Source organism: Desmodus rotundus, chromosome 7 (assembly GCF_022682495.2).
Source record: "Desmodus rotundus isolate HL8 chromosome 7, HLdesRot8A.1, whole genome shotgun sequence".
NCBI lineage: Eukaryota > Metazoa > Chordata > Mammalia > Chiroptera > Phyllostomidae > Desmodus > Desmodus rotundus.
The window spans coordinates 3,901,268-3,925,244 of record NC_071393.1 but is presented as its reverse complement, the minus strand read 5'-3'; the positions used below and the strand labels follow the sequence as shown (position 1 = coordinate 3,925,244).

At 59.2% G+C, this 23,977-nt stretch overlaps 1 protein-coding gene across 2 annotated transcripts; it reads left to right on the top strand.

Annotated features, from left to right (window-relative positions):
- Window positions 1–1,033: 1,033 nt before the first annotated feature.
- Window positions 1,034–23,425, top strand: SETD1B (SET domain containing 1B, histone lysine methyltransferase). Of its 2 annotated transcripts, none has more exons than XM_053928921.2 (17): window positions 1,034–1,242; window positions 1,732–1,916; window positions 2,148–2,246; window positions 2,877–3,147; window positions 5,144–5,256; window positions 6,064–7,299; window positions 11,311–12,120; window positions 12,499–12,760; window positions 12,851–13,179; window positions 13,263–13,371; window positions 13,909–14,391; window positions 15,590–16,831; window positions 17,661–17,827; window positions 18,552–18,683; window positions 18,769–18,888; window positions 18,977–19,114; window positions 20,870–23,425. In XM_053928921.2, the coding sequence occupies exons 2-17, from the start codon at window positions 1,746–1,748 to the stop codon at window positions 21,041–21,043; spliced, it is 5,856 nt and encodes a 1,951-aa protein (XP_053784896.1). In that variant the 5' UTR covers window positions 1,034–1,242; window positions 1,732–1,745; the 3' UTR covers window positions 21,044–23,425. The 2 variants fall into 2 exon arrangements, with proteins under 2 accessions (XP_053784896.1, XP_053784897.1); XM_053928922.2 differs by lacking the exon at window positions 1,034–1,242 and adding an exon at window positions 1,315–1,629.
- The last annotated feature ends 552 nt before the right edge of the window (window positions 23,426–23,977 follow it).

Here is a 23,977-nt window from a genome sequence, read left to right as displayed (position 1 = left end):
GGCTCCAGCCAATTACCTCCCCACGGCCGAGCGACAAGCCCCGAAAAGAGCCCCAATATGAGACACAGCCCCGCGAAAGCCCCGGCGAGACGGCGGCCCGCCGCGGCCGCGCGACGCGGGAGGCGAGAGCGGGCCGCACGCGCGTCCTCGCCCGGCCCGGGATCCGCGGAGTTGCACTCACAAGATGGAAGCCGCGCGCTGATTGGCCGCCGCCACTCCCGGACCTTTAATAAAGAAAGGGGAAGGGAAAGATAAATGCAAAGAAGGGGGACTCTCTCTCCTCTCTCTCTCTCTCGCTCCTCTGCTGGTGGCTGGAGGAAGAAGCGGGCGGCGGGGGGGGGGGAGACAACCATGTGTTCTGGACAATTACAGGGCGCTGCTCTCCCAAAATAAAAACAGTGCAAAAAGCTTCTATCAGCTAGGGCCAGGCGAGGGCCGCATCCTCCCAGGAATGTGAATGCTAATGTGGTTAAAATCCTGGTTTCCCCTCCCTAGCTCTGCCCCGGGGGCGGGGGCGGGGGTCGCGGGGCCGAAGGGGAAGCCGGAGCGGAGATACCTCGATTGCAACCCGCCTTTGAGCTGTCTTGCCTGCTCCCCGCGGCTCGAGCGCCCAGACACACAATCAAGCCCCAAACCCCCGGCGCTGTCCCTCGGGCCCCCGCGCGCCCACCGCCGGCCGCGGCAGTTTGGAAACAGTTGTGCAGGCCCGAGGCTCACGCCGCGGCTCGGAGGGTAGCCTCAGCCGCGGGAGGCAGAGCCCGGGGAGACCCCCGCCCCCGCCCGCCAAGACCCCCACCTAGGTCCCAGCAGAATAAATAAATTAAAAGGCCTTCCCCTGGGGAGGGGGGAGGCAGTGTGGGAGCGCGCAAGTGAGGGGTGGGGGGCCGCTGGGGCCCGGGGCTTTGGCGGCGCAGCTGCCGCCGCCGGGAGAGTGCCTGGGGAAGCGGCGAGGAAGGCGAGGGGAGGAGGAAGAGGAGGAGGAGGAAGAGGAGGAGGGTGAGCGCTCGGGTCGGGCTCCTTAGCGGTGTATTGTGGGATGTGCGGCTACTGGGAGCCGAGCCTCCGCCGCCAGCCGCCTCCCGGGCAGCAGCAGCAGCAGCGGCGGCCGCAGCAGCTCTGGGCCCGGCAGCCGCGGCGGTGCCCCCCCGTCCCGGCCCCCCGTCCGGCAGCCCCGGCCTCGGCTCCCGCGGGGGACACCATGTACTGGCTGGCGGCGCAGGGAGGCCGGCGCCCGGCGGGGATGTAAGCGCGGCTCGGGGAGGGAGAGGCCGCGGCCGGCAGCCGGGCGGCCTGAGCCCCCCAGCCCCGGCCCCGGGGCCCCGGCCGGGCGGGCGGGCGGGCGGGCGGCGCCGGGCCTGCCGCGAGCCCCGCGCCCGAGCCGGGCCGAGCGAGCGAGTGCGCGCCACGCCGGGCGGCCGGGAGGCCGGGCGGGCACCATGGGCCGGAGCCCGCGTCCTCCCGGCGCCCCGGGCCCCGCCAGCCCGCACCGGGGGCCCCGGGGAGCCCCTTGCTGCCGCCCCGAGACGGTGGCCGAGCGGGCGGGCTTCTAATTCTCCCGGAAGGGTTATTCTCTCGCTCCATTCTTATTTTGGGGGGAGCCAGCGAGACAGCGCCTTTTGGGGCGCGCTGGTAAGGTGGGAGGGGGTGGGGGCTGGACGATTTGATTCTTTCGCGTGTGTGTAGAAGCGGCCGCCGCCGCGGCGGAGACGACAACAACTTGCTCGTTTTCAGGTTGGGTTAACGGCATGGAGAACAGTCACCCCCCTCACCACCACCAGCAGCCCCCGCCGCAGCCCGGCCCTTCGGGCGAGAGGAGGAACCACCATTGGAGAAGTTACAAGTTGATGATTGACCCGGCTCTGAAAAAGGGACACCATAAACTGTACCGCTACGATGGGCAGCATTTCAGCTTGGCGGTGAGTAGCCGGCGCGCCTCCCCGCCGCCCCCACCCACCCCCGGCCGTGCCCCGGGAGAGGGGTCTGAACAGCCCGCCGACCCCCGTCCCGACCACCCGGCCAACTGTCAGACGGGTCAGCCCAACCCTAGAGTTTGACAAGTGCCCCGGGAAGGGGGTCCTGCCCCAGCCCCTGGGGAGTAGTGGGACCAACCCTCGCATCTCGCCCCCTCCCCCCGTTTCTCCCCACAGATGTCCAGCAACCGCCCGGTGGAAATCGTCGAAGATCCACGGGTGGTCGGGATCTGGACCAAAAACAAGGAGCTGGAGCTGTCGGTGCCCAAATTCAAGGTAGGACCCCTCCCCCCTGCCCCCGTGGCCCCTCCTCCCCCTCCCGGAGTTCGAAAATAACGCCAGTCCAGACCGAGCCCAGCCAGATTCTGAGTTCCCGCCGTCCCGGACGGGGAAGTTTTGGCGGGGAGGGGGAGCTTGCTGCGAGAGGGGCGTCCCCGCTGAGCTACTGTAAACAGAATAACACTGCGGTGCAACTGTAATCAAGGTGCTGATACTGTGTCCTGCCCGCCCAGCTGGGGGCTCTGGGGCCCCACCTGGCTCCTGCAAGGCCGGGGGTTTGGCCCACGGGACCCGCCCCCCTTCCCAGGCTTGTGGCTGTAAGGGGACAACTTCCTAGCCCAAGGGGTCGCCCCAGACCCGGCAGCAGGGAGAGGAGGCCAGAATGGGGGTGTAGGGAAAAAGAAACTGTTTCTTTTTCCCCTTTCCTTTCGAACCCGGAGGACTTCCACGTTCCAAACGATTTAATCTTCCGCTTCCCGGGCCCGCCCGCATACATTTTTTTTTCCAAATTAAAAAAAAATTTTTTTTACCCTTCATTGTTTTCTACGGGCAGGCGAATGGGCAATGTTGTGTTTTCCCTTCAATTTCAATATTCTCCAAACTCCCTTCCCCCTCATCTCCTGCCAGATCGATGAGTTCTACGTGGGCCCAGTGCCTCCGAAGCAGGTGACATTTGCCAAGCTAAATGATAACATCCGCGAAAACTTCCTGAGGGACATGTGCAAGAAGTATGGGGAAGTGGAGGAGGTGGAGATTTTGTACAACCCCAAGACCAAGAAGCACTTGGGCATTGCCAAGGTGGTCTTTGCCACGGTCAGGGGAGCCAAGGAGGCGGTTCAGCACTTGCATAGCACTTCAGTCATGGGCAATATCATCCACGTGGAGCTGGACACCAAAGGTGAGTGGAGGCCGGCTCAGGACGCCCCGCGGGGGAGCTCAAGAGCTTTCAGTGTGGCCCCTTCTCCCTGAGCCCTTCCGGCAGTGTTGGGGACCCCTTCACTCTTCCTTGGGTGCCCCACTACAATCTATTTTTTTTTCGCCCCCTCCTGGGGGTAGAGTCACATGGAGCTAAATGTGTTGTCTGTTGCTAGGAGACAGGCTATAATTTACCAAATGTGCGGTTCTTGGCCACTGTACCCCCAGGGACCACCCGGAGGCTTCCCCACCGCTGACACCCCCAGAGGGCCCCTCCAGAGCCCCGGTGGTGGCCAGGGTTTAGACAGTCCCCAGTGTTTCCTCTGTGTGAGGGGAGGAGTCTGGCTTTGTTTATTTGTTGGGGGGGCGGTGCTGAGGGAGAACCAGTAGGATGCCTTTAAATGCATGAAGAACGAGTCCCTCAATTAAAAAGAGCGCCCTCCAGAGATCCAGGGTGCCCCTCCCCTCCATGCAACCCCTTCCCCCTGGAAGTGGGAACCAATCTGGGCCCAGAGTGCGGTTTCATTGATAATGTTCCAGATAGTGCAGGGCGGGCTGTTCTGGGTGCTCTGGGGTTGACACCGAGTCTTCCCTCCTCTCTCTTAAAGAGACAGCGGCACCTCCCCTGCACTATGCTCGCTCCCCGCTGGCCGCTGGGAGAGGCTGGCCGGGAGGCCACACCTCCCACCCTCTGGGTCCGTAGAGGCCCTTCCAGATGCTGGCTGGAGGGGCGGGCCAGGACTCCACCACCAAGATGGAAGGTGCCCAGATGGGTGCCAGGTACTCTGAGGACGAGCCAGCCCTGTGACTGTGCCGTCACCGTGACTGGGTCCAGAGCCCCTTGAGGTCTGGGGGTGGGCCTAGGAGGGTGGCTTCCCGGGGTTTTGTGAGCTACCAGGACACACAAAGCCCAAGACAGGAACATTTAGACCTTTCGTTTTGGTTTTCACAGTGGATGCATGTTGACTGGGTCCCAGAGGCCTTCCTTGCTGGGGGATGTGGAGGGAGGCTGGCCCTGGGCGGCCTGGTTGTCCCTTAAACTCTGCAGAGCTGTACCTAGTTCTGAGTCTCCTAAGGGCACAAGTCCAGGTTCCTATCTAAGCCACACCCTCCCTGTCCCCCAGCTCTAGTTTCTCAATCTCTTGGGGGGGGTGTACAGACCCTGGCAAATCTGCATGCCCTGTGGGTGGCTGAGTCCTGAGAACTGAATGCAGAGCCCCCTCCCCATTCTAAGGAGCAGCCAGCTCTCACCAAAATTTCATTTCTACAAAAATAAAAAAGGCAGGGCGGTGGGGGTGGGGGGTGCCCTCAGAGACTGCTAACTAAGTTTGTATTTCAAGAAAGAGACCAGTAAAGTGTAGCTCAAGGAATGTGGCTCCTTTGCATATGTAAGCAGCTGCCTCACAGGGCTCTATAAATATCAGTGATCTGGGGCCCCAGGTCTACGGAGGCCTCTCTCTGCTGGGAGGGGGAGAAGGTTCCCAGACAGTGCTCAATGGGACCAGCCCCACACAGAGCTGGGGAGTCTGGTTGGAGGAGGAGGCCTGGGGGGTCCACAGGCACTTGGCATTAGTGTGTTTTATAAACTGCTGGTCACCTGGCCCCCCGACAGTTAGCAACAAACTGTTACCTCTCCTCTCCGCTTACTACTGGGGCTGGGAAGAACTGCCTCTTCTCTTTGGGTGCCCAGGTGACAGGAAGGGCTTTGTGCTGGGGATGCTATTCTGTATTTGGGGGAATCCCAGCCTCAGAGGCATTAAATTCTGAGTCTTAGGATAAGAAACCTCATAGAGTTCAGCAGCTTTGTGGAGCAGCTGGGACACCTGAGTGAAGTACAAAGAGAGGTGGGAATTTGGTTATGGTCACACAGCTTTCCCAGGTGTGGGGTCTCAGGCCCTGAGGACCCACAGGAAGCCAACCTGTGGGGGCTGCGCCCTCCGGGGACCTGGCTGAAGCCTCCTTCCCTTGTCCTTCCTCAGGGGAAACCCGAATGCGGTTTTACGAACTCTTGGTCACAGGCCGATACACACCCCAGACCCTCCCAGTGGGTGAGCTGGATGCTGTCTCTCCGACTGTGAATGAGACCTTGCAGGTGGGTTTGGGTTTACGATGGTGTTCCCCTCCCCGCCCCCCTGCCCTGCACTTCTGACCACCCACCACCAGCTCCTTGATGTGTCCCCCACCCCAGCTTTGAACATGTGGTTGCCACATCTGGAGTCTTGTGTGCCCCTACCCCGCTCCCAGAAAGCAGAGTCCTCTTTCCAGAGCAAGACTGACTCCTTCCCCAGTGGCTGCCTCCCAGCACGCTCACTGGACCACCGTCACCTGCGGGATTCTCATCCCAGTCCTTCCCCAGCATCAGCCCAGCCACCTGCAGGAGTAATTTTTCCAGAATGAAGAGACTTTGTTCACTTGCTGGTCACCTGGGCGGTTCATAAGGCACACTTACCATGTCGGGTCATTTAAACCCTAAAACACAGAGTAGCACCCCCCCCTCCACACACACACTCCCAAGGCCATAGTTCTTCCTGCTACCCCTGCCTGGGAGGTCTTTGATTTCAGCCAGCCTGAGACAGGAAGAAAATCCCAGTTCAAACCACAGAGTCAGGATCTTCTCTTTCCTCCGCTCCAGGGATTGGGAAGAACCCTCAAGGTTCCCTGAGGGTAATTGACCACCCCAAGAGTAGAGAAAGGTCAGGACCACCCAGCCACTTCTGTGCAGTCTCCCGCAGCCCCTAACTCTTACCATGTTGTAGTTCTACAAGCGACCAGTGTGGCTTGAGCTCCCGGCAGCCAGAGTGAGTGGGGAAGAGAGCCCCATCCCATTGCCTGTCCCCCTCCCCCCACAGGATCTCACATCTCTCTCTGTCTCTTTCTTTCTCTCTCTCTCTCTCTGTAGTTGTCAGATGCCCTGAAGCGCCTCAAGGATGGTGGCCTGTCTACGGGCTGTGGCTCTGGCTCATCCTCCGTCACCCCAAATAGTGGCGGGACACCCTTCTCCCAGGACACTGCTTACTCCAGTTGCCGCCTGGACACGCCCAACTCCTACGGACAGGGCACGCCGCTCACGCCGCGCCTGGGCACCCCCTTCTCGCAGGATTCCAGCTATTCCAGCCGCCAGCCCACACCCTCCTACCTCTTCAGCCAGGACCCCACGGCGACCTTCAAGGCCCGGCGCCACGAGAGCAAGTTCACGGACGCCTACAACCGCCGCCACGAGCACCATTATGTCCACAACTCTTCTGTGGTCACTGCAGTGGCAGGGGCCACAGCCGCCTTCAGGGGCTCTGTGGACCTCGCGTTCGGGGCAGTCGGCAGCAGTGGGGCCAGTGGGGGCCCTCCATTCAAGGCCCAGCCACAGGATTCGGCCACGTTTGCCCACACTCCACCACCGCCCCAAGCAACCCCTGCTCCTGGAGTCTCATTCAAGTCGGCTTTCTCTCCCTATCAGACCCCTGTGCCCCCTTTCCCCCCACCCCCCGAGGAGCCCCCCACCACGACCGCCTTTGGAGCCCGTGACAGTGGGGAGTTCAGGAGAGCACCTGCACCCCCACCCCTGCCGCCCACTGAGCCCCTGCCCAAGGAGAAGCCGGGCACGCCCCCTGGCCCACCACCCCCCGATGCCAACAGCATGGAGCTGGGTGGCCGGCCCACCTTCGGCTGGAGCCCAGAGCCCTGTGACAGCCCAGGCACTCCAACCCTGGAGTCGTCGCCGGGGCTGGAGAAGCCCCACGACAGCCTGGACTCCCGCATCGAGATGCTGCTGAAGGAGCAGCGGAGCAAGCTGCTCTTCCTTCCGGAGCAAGACTCGGACCCGGAGCTGCAGATGGAGGGCAGCCCCATCTCCTCCTCCTCCTCCCAGCTCTCCCCCCTGGCCCCCTTCGGCGCTAACTCCCAGCCGGGCTTTCGAGGCCCCACACCACCTTCCTCACGCCCGTCCAGCACCGGCCTGGAGGATATTAGCCCCACGCCACTGCCGGACTCCGATGAGGATGATGAGCTTGACCTGGGACTGGGGCCCCGGCCCCCACCTGAGCCAGGCCCCCCGGACCCTACTGGTCTTCTAGGCCAGACAACTGAGATGGCCTTGGACCTGGCTGGAGATAGGACCCCAACCTCAGAGAAGATGGATGAGGTACCCCCATGTCTGTCCATCTCTGTCTGGGATTGGTTTTGTCTGTTTTATGTCTCCCTCCTTACCCCTTTACAGCATTTTCTTCTTGGAAAACTAGCTAAGACATAGAAGCAACAGGGCTAGGGCAGCCAAAACAACAGATCAATGCACAGAATAAAAAAAAGGATGCAAAGGCACCAGACTGTGATTGAGCAGCTGGTTTGGCTCTGAGCTCCCTAGCAGCCATGGAGAGAAGGGAGACATGACCTAGTTCTGTTGCTGTCCTTGTTAGGTGTAGGGAGTCAAGACTTTTCCTAGGGATCAATTCTGACATGATCTTCAGTAAGAGTTTGTTGAGAGCCCAGAGAGTATGGATTGTGGCCCCCTTTCCTCTTGGGTGGCTTGGGGATAATTGGGGCTGGACCTGAGGCTCAGGAAGATTGGGGATAAGCGGGGAGCTCCAGAGCACTGTCTGCTTGAACCTAGTGCTCCCCGAAGAGATGGGAAGCCATGGCAGGCAGGAGGGGTGGGCACTGAAATTGCCCTTCTCCCACTTTTTCTGGCTCTAATAGTGAAGGAGTTAAGGGCTAGCCTGTAGAGGGCCAGAAGCAGGCCAAGTTGTCCCCCCTCCACCCTCTCCTCACCCTTACATCCTCTCCTGGGTCTCATTGCCCAAATCTTCAGCCTCGGGATTGGGGGGAGGGGGGCGTGCCCTGTGCCACATTCCCCGGGAGAGGGGATATTAGGTCATCTTCCTTGGCTCCTCTCCTCCCCCTTCCTGGTCCGGGCACCTGCCCCTGCCCTCCCTGAAACCTGCACTGGAACCTGTGGGCCCGATGGGCATGAGCAACCAGGGCCTTAGACGGAGCTCTGTGCCCCTGTGGGCGGTGGGGAGGGGGGTCCACCCCTTCCCAGGCCCTTTGATTAGGCCGGTTTGGCTGCCTCAGGGAGGAACAGAGGAGAACTTGGCCTGCCCAGGAGGGGACTGCAGGGGGCTGGGGCTCCAGATGGCCTCCAGGCAGTTCTAGGGAAGTGGTTTCAGGTGCCCAGGGCTCCAAGCTGGGGGATTGACAGGTGTGCAGGGGTGGGGAGCTACTGGCCCTGCCACCCTCCTTGCCCTCCCTCTCTGCTGTCTGGGGTTAAGGGCTGACCACCTCGTCCAAGGCTGGGAAGTGCAGAGCAGCCGGAGGGACCGCGCTCCCACCGCGTCACTGTAGGGAAGGGGAGACCGAGGCCCATAGAGCTGAAGTCAGGGATGCCTCCCGATCTTTGGCCATGGACGCCTGGGTGTACTGATAGCCTCCAGGCTGGCCTTCGGGCGCCCCCTGCTGGCAGCCGGGAGAGTAGCGTGCGGACTCCTCCAGACTGAACCACGAGTTCCCACCCCTGCCAGTCTCGCAGGGGTCCCTACAGGTGGATGGGAGGGTGTCCCCTTTCTTCACAGAGACCGAGGGTTAAACCCGCAGACCTTGAGCCCCAGCTCCGCCACTCTGTGGCTCTGTGACCTTGGGGAAGGCACTTTCCCTCTCTGAGTCTCAGTTTCATTGTCAGTGTCAGTGAAATGGGACCGGGAGAGCACATGTCTCCCGAGGTCTGGGCTTCAGCTAGGTGCCCCGAGGTTAGCTCCGGGCACAGCACGGTCCTTGCGGGTTGCTGCTGGGAGCCCAGTTAGTTCCAACCTCCTCGTCCCCCCTCCCCGCAACTCAAGGGTGGGGAGGAAGGGGCAGATGGTGGGCTGGGCCAGATCTAGGGCCAACTGTCCTGTCCCCTCCTGATTGGCTGCTCGGGGGCGCCGGGTTCACCGAGGGGCTTGCTGGGCGCTGTCCAGGGCTGATCTGGTGGCCGCCGTTCCTGAGTACCACCAGGCTGAGCCTGCCTGTGTCTCTCTCAGCAAGTGTCTGGGGACCCTGTGGTCGGGGGAGAGAAAAGGAGAAGAGAGGGGACCTAGCAAAATCCAGAGCTTCCTGCTCCTGCCAAATGTTTGGTATTCTTCCCCTGACCCCCATTTTTCTTGGAGGCCTCCCACCTGTAGGCTGACCTATCACCTCACAGCCTGCCCAGACCCCTCCCCTCAGCCTTTCGAAGCACTCCTGTCTCCCAGGCTACAAAGGCTCTGTTCTCCTCCACCAAGTTCATCCAGGGCACCTTCTCACCTCTTGTTCTCTCATAAGAGCGTGGGGGTGGCCAGACCCTTTTCTGTCTACCCCTGCTTGTCCTCCTGGCTTCAGCTCCACTGTGCGGACCCCCATGCCTCCCCAGTGTCCCAGTGTGCAGGGGCCCTTGCCCATTTTTAGAGCCGGGCTCACCCTTAGCTCCTCCCCTGCTCACCGGGTGGCAGGTGCCCAGATTCCGACGACAGCCCCCCACTGGGCAGAGCATCCTGAGCTTGAGCCCTGACCCCCTTTCTGACTGGCTCTGCCTCTTGGGCCAGTGGCTTCTGACTCTCCTGAGTGCTCCCTCACTGGCCAGGAGGGGCTGGAGGAGAGCCCCACACTGGGGGGTTGCAGTGCAGATAAGAAATGGGACCCTCTGTTCATTGCAGCGTTATTCACGATAGCCGAGATTTGGAAGTGGCTCGGGTGCCCATAGGTAAATGAGTGGGTAAAAGGGCTGTGGTACTTCTACACAATGGAATACTACTCAGCTGTAAAAAAGAAAGAAGTCTTACCTTTTGTGGCAGCATGGATGGACCTGGAGAACATTACGCTAAGTGAACTAAGCCAGTCAGAGAAAGACAAGTCCCGTGTGATTTCACTCACGTGTGGAATCTAATGAACAAAATAAACCAACCAACAAAATAGACCCACAGATACAACGAGCAGACTGACAGCTGTCAGAGGGGAGGGGGATTGGGGAGCTGCGTTAAAAAGGTGAAGAGATTAAGCAAAAAACCCCCCAAAACCCCCAAACTTACAGATACAGACAATGTGCTGATTGACAGAGGCAAAGGGGCGTAGGGGGGGTAGGAGAGGGTAAAGGGGAGTAAGTGGTGATGGAAGACTTGACGGGGTGGGGGACACACAATGTAATATACAGATGACATTATAGAATTGTATCCTGGAACCAATATCACCCCAATAAATTCAATGTACAAAAAAAGAAAGGAATGAGACAGCCCCACGCTGGCCTGCACTAAGTGGGGTAGTCACGAGGCTAGACAGAAAGAGGAATAATGAAGGTAAAGACACACCTCCTGTTTGTGTGCCTCTAGTTCCACTGACCGCCCCCCCATTCAAATGCCACCGTCTCCACTGGCTTTCTCCACCTCAGTGAGGACAGCAGGCTGACTGGGAACACAGGCTGGGAGCCACTTCTGGGTTCGAATCCCGGAGCCATCTCTTACTGGATGTGTGGCCTGGGCAGGTTATTTAAGCTCTGTGTGTTCCGATTTTCTCCTTAGTGAAAGTGGAGACAACAGAGCTACTTTGTCAAGTTCTTCTGAGGATTTAACTGAGTTACTATATGTAAAACACTTAGAAAGGTGTCTGGCACATAGGAAATGCTACAGAAGTGTTAATTATTAGTATTACCTTCTCTGAATCCAAACTGAAACAGAATCTCTCAAATTGAAACAGAATCTGTTTCCCTCCTCTTGCGCCATCTCCCTTCCCAGCTTGCTTTTCTGCGGGACAGAGTATATATTTCACACCTTTGTCCTGGTTACCTCTTCCCTCTACTTCAGCTCGAAGAGAGCAAGGATTTTGGGGGTCTTGTTCCCCACTAGGTAGTCAGCACATAAAGCAGTGCTGGGTGAATGTTTGAAAAGTGCCTGCATCCTCACGATAACCCCATGGGGCGGGTGCTCTGATACCCATTATGCAGACGTGGAAACTGAGGCTTAGAGAGGGTCAGTGACTTGATAAGGCCACAAGGCTGGGAAGGGAGGAGACTAGGCTCGGAACTAGAGCATTCAGTCTTGCAAAACAGACTTGCAGAAGGCTTCTCCACTAACTTGGCATTCCTAAGGGGGCCCTTGGGAGGTGGCTGGGCCTCCCAGGTTCACATTCACCACTGTATCCCTTTTCTCCCCAGGGTCAGCAGTCCTCCGGTGAGGACATGGAGATCTCGGATGACGAGATGCCCTCAGCCCCCATCACCAGCGCCGATTGTCCCAAGCCCATGGTGGTGACCCCAGGGGCGGCGGCTGTGGGAGGCCCCTCTGTGCTGGCCCCCAACCTGCCGCTGCCCCCGCCCCCTGGCTTCCCACCACTGCCCCCGCCCCCACCCCCGCCCCCACCGCAGCCTGGCTTCCCCATGCCCCCACCTCTGCCGCCCCCACCGCCCCCACCACCCCCGGCCCATCCAGCTGTGACAGTGCCCCCGCCACCCCTGCCAGCGCCTCCTGGTGTCCCACCGCCACCCATCCTGCCTCCTCTGCCGCCCTTCCCGCCTGGGCTGTTTCCTGTGATGCAGGTGGACATGAGCCACGTGCTGGGCGGCCAGTGGGGCGGCATGCCCATGTCTTTCCAGATGCAAACACAGATGCTGAGCCGTCTGATGACGGGCCAGGGCGCTTGCCCCTACCCACCCTTCATGGCTGCTGCGGCTGGGCTGCAGTTTGTCAACCTGCCCCCCTACCGGGGCCCCTTTTCCCTGAGCAACGCAGGCCCGGGTCGTGGGCAGCCCTGGCCACCCCTGCCCAAGTTTGACCCATCCGTGCCACCACCAGGCTACATGCCACGCCAGGAAGACCCTCACAAGGCCACTGTCGATGGCGTCCTGCTAGTGGTGCTCAAAGAGCTCAAGGCCATCATGAAGCGCGATCTGAACCGCAAGATGGTGGAGGTGGTGGCCTTCCGGGCCTTTGACGAGTGGTGGGACAAGAAGGAGCGGATGGCCAAGGTGGGTGGGCAGGGACCTTGCCGGCACGCACTCTTCTCCCCAGACCCCCAAAAGCGGGTGGGGGAGTGTTGCTTTGTGAAGCTTGGGGGTCGGTGGTACTGATGTGCACTAAGAATGTGTTTCTTGGGAACCCTGACCTCCCAAGTGGGGAAGCCAGCAGTCTGGCCCAGGTGGCTGTATCGCTCACCCTGGCAGGTGAGCAAGCGGGGATTCAGGGTCCTGAGTGGTGGGCGCGGAGGGCGGCTGGTTCTCAGGAAGGAAGTGACCAGTTACCCTGTGGCTGTCACTATTGCAGGAAGGTGGGCTGCTCAGGGAGGGCCACCCAGTGGGGTCCCTGGCAGCACCGTAACCATGGTGACCATCCCTCTCACACTGCAGGCCTCGCTGACCCCTGTCAAGTCAGGCGAGCACAAGGACGAGGACCGGCCGAAGCCCAAGGACCGCATCACCTCCTGCCTGCTGGAGTCGTGGGGCAAGGGTGAGGGCCTGGGCTATGAGGGCCTGGGCCTGGGCATCGGACTGCGTGGGGCCATCCGCCTGCCTTCCTTCAAGGTCAAGAGGAAGGAGCCACCGGACACAGCCTCGTCCGGAGACCAGAAGCGGCTTCGGCCCTCAACCTCCGTGGATGAAGAAGATGAAGGTCTGTCCCCCCCTCTCCCCCCAGAAGGTTCTGGGGTCTCCTCCTCCTGCGCCCCCCAGCCCAGCTCTCTGACACCCTGCCTCCCCACAGAGTCCGAGAGGGAGCGGGACCGGGACATGGCCGATGCCCCCTGTGAGCTCGCCAAGCGAGACCCCAAGGGCGTAGGCGTGCGGCGGCGGCCAGCCCGACCCCTGGAGCTGGACAGTGGCGGGGAGGAGGACGAGAAGGAGTCGCTGTCCGTGTCCTCATCGTCGTCAGCGTCCTCCTCCTCCGGGTCCTCCACGACCTCGCCCTCGTCCTCGGCCTCCGACAAGGAGGAGCAGGAGAGCACAGAGGAGGAAGAGGAGGGAGAGGATGAAGAGGAGGAAGGCCCCAGAAGTCGAGTCTCCTCCTCCTCCACCTCCTCCACGTCAGATAAGGTGCCGTTTAGGGTGGGGAGGCCTGGGGTGCCAGGCCGGGCGAGGGGCACCCTGTGGCTCACTCACCCACCCTTCTCCCCCAGGATGAGGATGAGGATGACGACAGTGACGGCCAGGAAGAGTCCAGGAATGACGACGAGGTCTCGGCCCTGTCGGAGGCTAGCGACAAGGAGGACGGGGACTCAGATGGAGGTGAGTGGGGCAGGCTGTGGTCCCTGGCCCGGCCCAGGGTCCCTCCGCAGAGGGCAGAGCCTGGGCAACAGTCAGCGACGCTTGCTGGGCGAAATGTCCCGCCTTTGAAGCGTGAACTCGTTAAAACACGCTCGACAGTCCCTGTGATCCCACTGATACAAAGCGTCCCGAACAGGTCTGTCCGCAGAGCCAGAAAGCAGACGCGTGGTTGCTTGGGCCAAGGGGCTGGGGGTGGGCTGGGGGGTAAAAACCAAGGGGATAGATTTCTTCTTGAGCTCGTGACAGTGTTCTGGAACTAGGCACGAGGCGCTTGTGCCAGTTGTGAATGTGCTGAATTGAAGACTTTAAAATGGTCCATTCCCTATGTTGTGGACTTTACCTCAATTTTAAAAAATGATGAGTAGTTCTCACACACGTACCCCATGTCTCTGAGGGCCATATGCAGGCCACGTGTCTCCCGTTTGAGCCCACTGGGGAAGCATCTGCTTGGGGCACAGCAGATTATGAGAGAGTCCCCCACCCATGTCCCCTGCCCAGACGAGACAGCGAGCGTCGCCACCTGCAAGGGCGGAGCTGGCTCCTCCAGTGAGAGTTCGGAGTCTTCCGAGTTCGAGTCAAGTTCCGAGTCCTCGTCATCATCCTCGGAGGATGAAGAAGAGCTAGTGGCAGGGGAGGAGGAGGAGGAAGAGGAGGAGGAGGAGGAGCCGGCCACTGATGAGAGCATGGCTCCTGCTGTGCCCGAGGAGGACTTTGAGAAGGAGGTGGCCACGAGGCCACCCGTGATGGAGGCCTTGGGCACGGAAGAGGAGGTGGACATTGAGGCTGAGGATGAAGCCCCTGAGGAGCGGCCCCCCGTGCAGGAAGAGCCCCCCCTGCCTGTGGGTGTGAAGGAGCTGGATGGCTGCAAAGAGCCCCCCAAGGATCTGGGGCTGAACCAGGAAGGGGCCAGGTCGCTGTCTCCAGAGCCCCCCGCGAGAGAGATGGAGGCCCGCCAGCCACCTTCCCCAGAGCCCACCCGAGGTAACACCTGCAGCCCCCGCTGGGAGGGCAGTGGGGGTGGAGGCAGGATGAGCCCAGTCTCCTTTGGGTAAATCATTTAACCTTCCCAAGCCTCAGTTTCCTCATCTATAAAATGGATTGGTGGACAATGCCCTCGCCATGAGGCCGTGTGGGAGGCAAGAATGGGGGGACAGATAACGTGCCAGCCCAGGGCCCTCATTTCCCCACCAATACATCCCTGGACCTTTAGTTCCACGAGATGCTCCCCAGAAAGAGGGGCAGGTATGCGTGGTCGCTTTAGTGACAGGCAGGTAGGGGAGCTTTGGGTGCTGGGCCAGGTGAGTGGCCATGGACACTGTACCCTCCGCCACCTGACAGAGCTGCACGGAGCATGTCCAAGGCTCGGATAGCGCCATGCAGTGGGGCTTCCTGCAGCGATACGAACGCTCACTCTCTGCCCTGTCCAATACTGAAGCCACTCAAATCTGCAAGTCACTTCATTTTAATTAATGTAAACTCACATAGCCACGTGTGGTTAGTTTGTACCTCTACTCAGTCCTTCAGGAAGGAGACCTGGGATAGTTCGTATCATTCTGTGTTGTTTGGCTACAGAGTCACAGGTCTTTTAATACTGTCACGAGTGTTTTATTAAGGCTTCATCGCATCCCTAGTACTGTTCCAGGGACTCACATTGCAGCGGTGGACTGGACAGACAAAAATATTTGCCCTCGCGAAGCTTACTTTCTAGGGCAGGGTGACAGATAACAGCAGATAAGTTAGAAAATGCCTTATGTGAGTGGAGAGAAACGCTAGGAGGAAACCCTTAAAGGCTCTGAGGAGTCCTGCAGGACAGAAACCGGAATTTTATTCAATAGCTCTGCTGCCGGAGCCCATTTTCTTCGTTCACAGGAAGTTCCTTGTTCACAGGACGCTGCTCTAAAGAGAGCGTCAACCTATAGCAACCGTGCCTCATCCTTTGAGTCACTTCAACATTTATCAAGCACCTACTGTGTACCCTGACACTGGGCTGGTCGCGGAGTGGTCCTGGAGTTGTTTAGCTGTTGGCAAGCGGGGGACAGTCTTTACACTCAGAAGAATCTCAGGGGACTCAGGGCTATGAGTCAGCCAGGCATCAAGTACATAGTAGGGCAGCAGAAATAGGGCACTGAGAGTTGTTTGACTCAACAAATGATGGCCTGGTTTTCGCCTGTCTCTGCAGGGGAGGACCTGGAAGTGAAGCCCGAGCTCCCCTTAACCCTGCAGCCACCATTGCCGCCCTCTCGACCACCCCGGCCACCTAGCCCACCACCCGAGCCCAAGACCCCAGACCCCCCACACCCACCAGCGCCTCTGGAGCCTCCTTCCGAGGACCAGCCCCCGCATACTCCAGGCCTCTGTGGCAGCCTGGCCAAGTCACAGAGCACAGAGACTGTGCCGGCCACCCCAAGCGGGGAGCCCCCGCTGTCAGGGGGCAGTGGCAGCCTGTCCCTGAGCTCCCCACAGGTGCCCGGCAGCCCCTTTTCCTACCCATCCCAGTCCCCCAGCCTGAGCAGCGGGGGCCTCCCGAGGACACCAGGCCGGGACTTCAGTTTCACACCCACCTTCCCAGAGCCTGGTGGGCCCCTGCTCCTGCCTGTCTGCCCCATCTCGGCTGGCCGGCGGGATGAGCGGCCCGGCCCCCTGCCCTCCCAGGTGCTCCTGGAGACAGGCCTGCCACTCCCTCTGCCCTTGCCTCTGCCCCTACCCTTGGCATTGCCTGTGCCTGTCCTGAGGCCCCAGACTCGGACCCCGGCCCAGTTGCCACCCCTGCTGCCCAACCCTCTGGCCCCTTGCCCACCCCCCATCAAGAGGAAGCCGGGCCGGCCCCGGCGATCCCCGCCAGCTGTGCTCTCCTTGGATGGGCCCTTGGTCCGGCCGCCAGTGGGGGCCGCCCTTGGCAGGGACCTGCTGCTCTTGCCTGGCCAGCCACAGACCCCTGTCTTCCCCAGCACCCATGACCCCCGGGCTGTGACCCTGGACTTCCGGAACACGGGGATCCCGGCCCCACCCCCACCCCTGCCTCCCCAGCCTCCCCCACTGCCACCCCCACCACCTGTTGAGCCCACCAAGCTGCCCTTTAAGGAGCTAGAGAACCAGTGGCTCTCTGAGGCCATCCCTCCGGGTCCCCGCGGGCGTGATGAAGTCACGGAGGAGTTCCTGGACCTGGCCAAGGTGCGAGGCCCTTGGCGCCGGCCACCTAAGAAGCGCCACGAGGACCTGGCAGCCTCGCCCGAGCTCTCCCCGCCGCAGCCCCTCTTCCGGCCCCGCACAGAGTTTGAGGAGATGACTATACTCTATGACATCTGGAACGGTGGCATCGACGAGGAGGACATCCGTTTCCTGTGTGTCACCTACGAGCGGCTGCTGCAGCAGGACAATGGCATGGACTGGCTCAACGACACACTCTGGGTCTACCATCCCTATATCCTGCCGTACAGGGGCGGGGGGCACACCTAGAACCGGGAATTTGAGGCCCGTCTGCCACGATGGGCACCCACGAAGGCAATAACACGAGTCACCGTCGCCTGTGGAGTGGCGTCTGTGTGCCAGCAGGGGTTGGGATCCACAGGCTCGGTGCTGGCACCCTTAACCACGCCCTCTGACAGGCCCAGCTCAGCCCCTGAGTTAGCCAGTCTCAGGCCAAGTGCAGTCATGTGCTCGTGCGAAGTAACGTGCAGAAGCTGGCCGAGAGCCTGCTCTTCCCAGTCTCCTGTCACCTGCTTGAATCGCTCCTGCAGCCCAGTGAGGTAGGGCTGCTATTCCCGATAACCAGCATGCAGAAACCAAAGCTCAGGATGGTGAAGCACCCTGCCCAAAGCCACATAGCGCGAAGGAAGTGGAGCTGAGATCTGGACCCAGGTGGATCTGACGGTCGGGGGCTAGCTGCAGTGTGTTGAGGTCGGAGCTGCCAGCCTCCCGGTTGTGCTGAGCTGATTCCGTGAGCGCTTGGTGCCAGGGACCCTACCGAGCATAGGGAGTCCTCCAGAGAGGCATCACTTGCAGATGGGGAAACTGAGGCAGAAAGTAGCCAATACAGCTCACCCAGGGCTGCACAGCTAGCTAGGTGCCCCTGACTTGAGTCCTGGGCATCAGTGGAGTTGGCTGGTGGGCTGGCCGGGCAGTGTGGCCACGGGCAGCGAAGCTGCGTGGAAGTGGTCTGAGGGGGGAGAGGCTGGCTGCTGGGATGGGTCTAATGAGGGACCAGGCGGGGCTTGCCGTCCATGTCCAAGTGGCCCTTGACCCACACCCACCCACCAGCCTCTCTTCAGCGAAGAAGAAGAAGCGGGACGACGACATCCCTGAGCACGCGACTGGCTGCGCCCGCAGCGAGGGCTTCTATACCATCGATAAGAAGGACAAGATCAGATACCTCAACAACACCCGTGCCAGCACAGATGAGCCCCCCACCGACACCCAGGTACTGCCGTTGGGGGCTGGGGCAGCGGGTGGGGTCTCCCCATTCAGGGCGCAGGCAGGTGGAGGGGTTGTGGAGCCCGAGGGGCCGGCCCGTGGTGGTGGTGGTTACATTACGTACCTGGTTGCTCAGGTGGGAGAGGTGAGGTGAGGCAGTGGGGAGCCTCCAGAGAGGTTTGATCGGGGATGTGAGCAGAGCTGAGTTCTATTTCCAGAAAGTTCATCCGTTCCTTTTTTAAGTTAGACAAGAATCTATTGAGTACTTGCTGTGTTCCAGGCACTGCTCTGGAGCTACAGCCGGGAACGAAACAAAACGCTTTTCTTCCCGAAACGTACATGTTAATGGGGGAGAAGGAGAAAGTGAGCAAACAGGACGCCAGGCGAGAAAACAGGACAGGAGGTTATGGGTCAGCACGTTGGGGTCAGAGAAGGTGACACTTGAGCCAGACCTGAATGAAAGAAACAAGCCACGTGGATAACGGGGAGAGGCTGCAGAGAAGTAGAAAAAGTCTTCAGTAAAACATCTTTTATTGAAGTCTGGAGGGGCTTGAGCCTGTGCCACTTCTGGCAGGAAGGGGAGGTGACAGTTAGGGTCAGGACAGGCACAGGAAAGGCCACAGCAAGGAAGTTGGGGCAACAGGGACCCAGAGCTTAGGGTGCCGTGGTCAGTGGGGCCGGCTCCCCCGGGCACCTGTGCCCCCTCACCTGTCACCTGCCCCCCTTGGCAGGGCATGAGCATTCCAGCACAGCCACACGCCTCCACCCGGGCTGGCTCGGAGCGGCGTTCAGAGCAGCGCCGCCTGTTGTCCTCCTTCACTGGCAGCTGTGACAGCGACCTTCTCAAGTTCAACCAGCTCAAGGTGAGTCCGGGCCGATCAGGGCAGCTGGGGTGGCACGAGACCCGAGACCAGGGCACTCACGCCTCCTCTCCTTCCCCCTGCTCAGTTCCGCAAGAAAAAGCTCAAATTCTGCAAGAGCCACATTCACGACTGGGGCCTGTTCGCCATGGAGCCCATCGCTGCTGACGAGATGGTCATTGAGTACGTGGGCCAGAACATCCGCCAGGTAGGTGCTGCCCCGCCACTGTGGCAGGGCGTTGGGATGGGAATGGGACCCGCCCCGCCTGGACTGAGTGAGGCCTTTTCCCGGCCAGGTGATTGCGGACATGCGGGAGAAACGCTATGAAGACGAGGGCATCGGGAGCAGCTACATGTTCCGGGTGGACCATGACACCATCATCGATGCCACCAAGTGCGGCAACTTTGCTCGCTTCATCAACCACAGCTGCAATGTGAGTGCCGGGGGCTGGTCTCCTGCCCCAGCACCGGGGGAGGGTGGCAGAGGGGAGAGCGCGTGGCGTGCGGGGGGCCTTTCTCTGCTGAGCTTCAGCTTCCCCATCTGTACAATGGATATAACGAGACTGAAGGTGCTCAGGAAGGTTCTGGGGAAGGTGCTGGGAAAGCTCTGTGTCCACGGCCGCGGTGCTTGCCATGCACGCGGTTGAGCACTGAATGGGGTCGGTGCGCTTCAGAAACCGAGTTTTTAGTTTCATTTTATTTCAAACTGAAAGACTCACCTGTGGCTAGTGGCAACCGGAGTGGACGGTGCAGGTCGGGGGTACGTCTGGGGGGGTCATTGATAACAAGGGTGATTCTCTCTCTGAAAACAAGCATAGGAGCTTGGCACAGGGGGCGGGCTGGTTCCGAGCCAACGCCCCCGGCTCTTGACGTCCCTACTTACTGAGTGGCCGTAAGCTACTAACTGAGTGTCTCCATGCCACCACTTCCTCATCTGTGAAACAGAAACTGTCAGTTCCTCCTGGTAGGGTGTTGGGAGGACCAGTGGGTTCCTGCAACCGGCCCTCTGAGTGTGCTGTCAGGGCGAATTCTCAGTCCCGCTAGCCCTCCCGGTTGTCACTTGGTCACTGTCTGGGCTGGTAGAGACTTACTTCCCTGGAATGCTCCTGTGAGATCTGAGGGATCGGAGGTGGTGACTGAGGCAAGGGTCCTGCTCAGAGGCTCTGGGGCGGGGAGGGAGAACACCTGTGTGAGGGTCAGCGAGAGGAGCAGTGTGAATGCAGTAGGGGGCAAGCGGGCAGGTTGAGGGCATGAGGTTGGCAGGGTCGGCAGAGCTGAGGAGTTCCTCTCCGAGCCGAGGCAGGCCGCTGGCAGTGTGAGCCACGGGGTGACAGTATCTGCTGCCCCTTCGGGAAGATTTCCTTGGCTGCTGGGTCAGGAGCAGGTTTTCTCAGAGCAGGAGAGGTGGTGGCAGCCCAGGTGATGGATGCAGGGGTGGGGCCTGACTTCGGCTGCTGGCAGAGGGCAGGAAGTGGTAACCAGAATCAAGCAGGCTCTGGGAGATGGACCCCACCTGGCATGGCTGTGGGCCAGGTCCTGCCCAGGTGAAAGGGGATTGGGGCATGGAGGTTTGGGGCCTGAGTCCATGGTGCAGCGCCCCCTAGAGCTTAGATCTGAGATGACGGAGCCAAACCTGTCTCCTGGAGCTGCCAAAGGAACATACCAGACCCCAGTAGGACTTCTGGGCCTGGAGCAGGACCTGCAAACTTTTCCTGTAGTTAGTAGATTTTTTTGGCTTTTGTGGCCCAGACCATGTCCTAGCAACTGCTTAACTGCCACTGTAACAAAAGGAGCCCCGACAATATATAAAGGAATAGTTACGGCTACGCGCCAATAAAACTTTATTTGTAGAAAGAGGCAGCTGGGGGCCAGAGTTTGCCGACCCTTTCTCTAGACCACAAAAGGGAGGCCTAGGCTATGCGTACAAGTTTGGGAGTCACCTGCAATGTAAATGGAAACCGAAGCCCTGGGAGAGACTTGATTAATATTGCCATCGTCATCATTCCTATTTAACATCAGAGGCCACGGGCCCTCGTTACCTGTGTGGGAGAGTGGAGGCCTAGAACAGGTAGCACCGGGCAGGGGGATCAAGCTCCAAGCCCAGAGCTCTGTTTGGGGCCCTTGGTGGCGGCGGACTGGGTGGGGGTCCTGGGAGCCCTCTGCTCAGCGCACCCCCTCCTGGCCCACAGCCCAACTGCTACGCCAAGGTGATCACGGTGGAGTCGCAGAAGAAGATCGTCATCTACTCCAAACAGCACATCAACGTCAACGAGGAGATCACGTACGACTACAAGTTCCCCATCGAGGACGTCAAGATCCCCTGTCTGTGCAGCTCCGAGAACTGCCGGGGGACCCTCAACTAGGCGCGGTGCCCAGCCGAAGGCTGTCGGCTGTCGGCGGGGCTCCCGGCGTGGACCCCTGTGGCCCCGGGGCCTGGCCCCACCTCCCACCCCCATTTCAGGTGCTGTCCTCTACCCAGTGGCCGTGGCAGGGCCTGGCGCCCCCAACACTACCCCCAGGACCCCGGCTCCGGCCCCTCAGAGGGAAAGGGCTTCTCTGTCTGTCAGCCTGTGTCTCGTTGTTTCTTAAAGTGCTCCCATGAGGACTTTTGTTTGACTCCAACACGAGCTTCGCTGTTCTCGTGCCACTTTCCCCAGTTCTCCATCTCTCTCTGTCTTTCCCCCGTCGTTCTCGTCAGCCTCTTTCCGTGAATGCTGCTACGTTGTTTTGTCTTCCCTCTATTTTCTTCCTTGTCGTAAGAAAAGACGTTTTAACTGTTGAAATGTGAAGGCAGAATCAGAGGGCAGGGACCCCTGGCGGAGGCTGCAGAGTCCCCGGTTTGACGGTGTGTCGGCCAGCGGTCTGGAACTCCCCAGGGCCAGGGTGCTGGGCCAGGTGCTGCAGAGAGGAGGAGGGTCCCGCCCGGTGGCCTTGACCTCAGAACACTACGGAAGGCCCCTGCCTCTGCCAGTGGACTCAGTGAGAAGATCCCCACTCCCAGTCTGTTCTTCCCCCAGCAGCCTGGGAGGGGGGGGTGCATTTCCCCTCACCATCCGAGCCGAGCTGGTCCCAGGCAGGACTTTCTCCTCTGGGCACTCTCTGCCACCCCGCACCCTGCCACCCCCCAAATCTTGGGTTCAATGTTTACTTTCTCATTCGAATGCCAGCAACGAGGGAGCCTCCAGGAGGTCCCAGTGTGGGCAGGAGGGGCACCGGGAAGAGTCACATCTGCACTCCCCTGTCCTCCCCTTCACAGGCCAGAGGAGGGCCTCCCCAGGCAGGCGCGGCTCCTAGTCCCACCATGACGAGGGTCTGACCGTAAATACATGTGGCATTTTTTTGTTTATAAGCTTCACCTGCTCGCCCCCAGCCCACACCCCCACCCACCCTGCCAGCAACCCCCTCACCCCAAGACATCAAAAAACGTATTTATTTTCGGAGTGAGAAGACTATTTCTCCCAGAGAAAGAAAAACCCTGGAGAAGCTTTTAAAACTCGGATCTAAATCTGACAGATTTTTTTGGAAACCCTTTTTACTCCCTTCTTGTCATCCTATCAGGGTTTACTTCCATAGATTTGTGTGTTGTTTGCGCGCGCGTGTATAAAATCAGACCGAGGGGGGGATGGGTTTTTGAAGTTCAGAACCAACTTCTGTACATAGGCTCCGGTAAAGGACTTCTTCTCGGGAACATTGTTTCTTGTAGAAACACGTGGGAAGACTTTTTTTGCTCATTTCTTTGTACTTCCAAAAACACCACACGAGTCCCCGCACCCCAGAAAAGCAGAGCAGGCGTGTAAATAATTTATGGAAAGTGACCGTTGTGACCAGGACTCATTCTCGCCGAGATGGGAGAACCCCGGCGGGGCCGCCCCACCCTGCGGAGACGCGGGCCGGGCCTCTGGTATCTCAGCTTGTGTCAAGCTTGTTATCCTGTAAATTCTGTACAAAGAATTGTTATTTTTTCTCTCTTTTTTTTTTTTTTGTCATTGGTGGTTTTGTTGTGTTTTTTTTTTTTTTCCAGTTTCTTCACCCCACGCCCTCTCTGTTTGAGACTGTGCCTGCCATTTCAAGGCTGATGAAATTGGTGGCATTAAGACACAGAGGGGGGACCTACGCATAGCAGCAACCTTCTCTCCCATTTGCGGTTTTCTGCTTAATTGTGCAACTGAGGAAATAATTTATTTTTCACATGAAGACTTGTGTAGTTTGTAGAGGCGGCTGATTTAAGTTACCTGTGCAGTCCCCAAGGGGCTGTCTCTGTTCTGTCCCCACCCCCCTACAGAATAAGTGGAAGTGGGGACACCAGGGACCAGTCCTGCCTCAGCCCTCACCTTGCCCAGCCAGGGGGGAACAGGCCCTCGTCCCCAGGAACCCCTGTCTGCCCCTGAAATGGTTTGCCATATCCAGAAATGTGTTGGCTCATTTTTCTTTCAATGCCTTCATTTTCATTGAACAAAATTTTGCTTTGGAAGAGTTGGGGGTTTCTACTCTTTTTTTTTTTTTCTTCCTTGTCCCTCCCTCCTTGCCTCCCGTCTCCCGCAAAGAAGAGAGCCTGTACGTTTTAGGGATGTTTGTGCGTATAGGCTCTGTCATCCGTATGGAACTTGTTTTGAAGAGAAGTGTTTCTGTTGTGGGTGTGTCTGGCTGTAAATATTTGTTCATATTTTTGTGAATTCAATACTATGTACCATTGTATTATAGTAACTTTTATAAAGCAAACCATAAATATACTGACTTTTCTTACAGATACGCCGTCTCTCTTGCTCTCCTCCCTCTCCCTCTCCCTCTTCTTTCTTTCTGTTCAGGGCACATCCTGCTGGCATGGAGGGTAGGCTGGCTCTGCTGGGGGTGAAAGGAGCCAGGCGGGGTGTGGTCCACTCAGACCACCAGATCTTCAACTCTGAGCCTGGAGGTGAATTCTGTGAAGTAGGCCAGGCTGTAGTCAGACTAGACCTTCACAACTTTTTAAAAGCTTTCCCTATAGGACCTTTGTTAAAACCATAGGTATCTCACCCTGCTAATAGTCTGCAGTTAAGGAAACTGGATCCAGTATCCTATTGCCATCTCTAGAAGAACTAAACAATGTTGAACATTTAAAGAGGCAGTGCTCTTGTCTGCGTCTGAGGGGAGCAGGGGCTGATGAAATAGGTGGAGAAGAGTTAAATATCTGTAGTGTTTGTGGTGTTCCAGGTAAGCGTCACCTCTGCCTGGCCCAGGGGTGTGTTGACTGAGGGGCCCGGGAGAGTGTGTGAGACGCCGTGTGCTTATCCCTGAGAAGGAGAGACTCAGAACCTCAG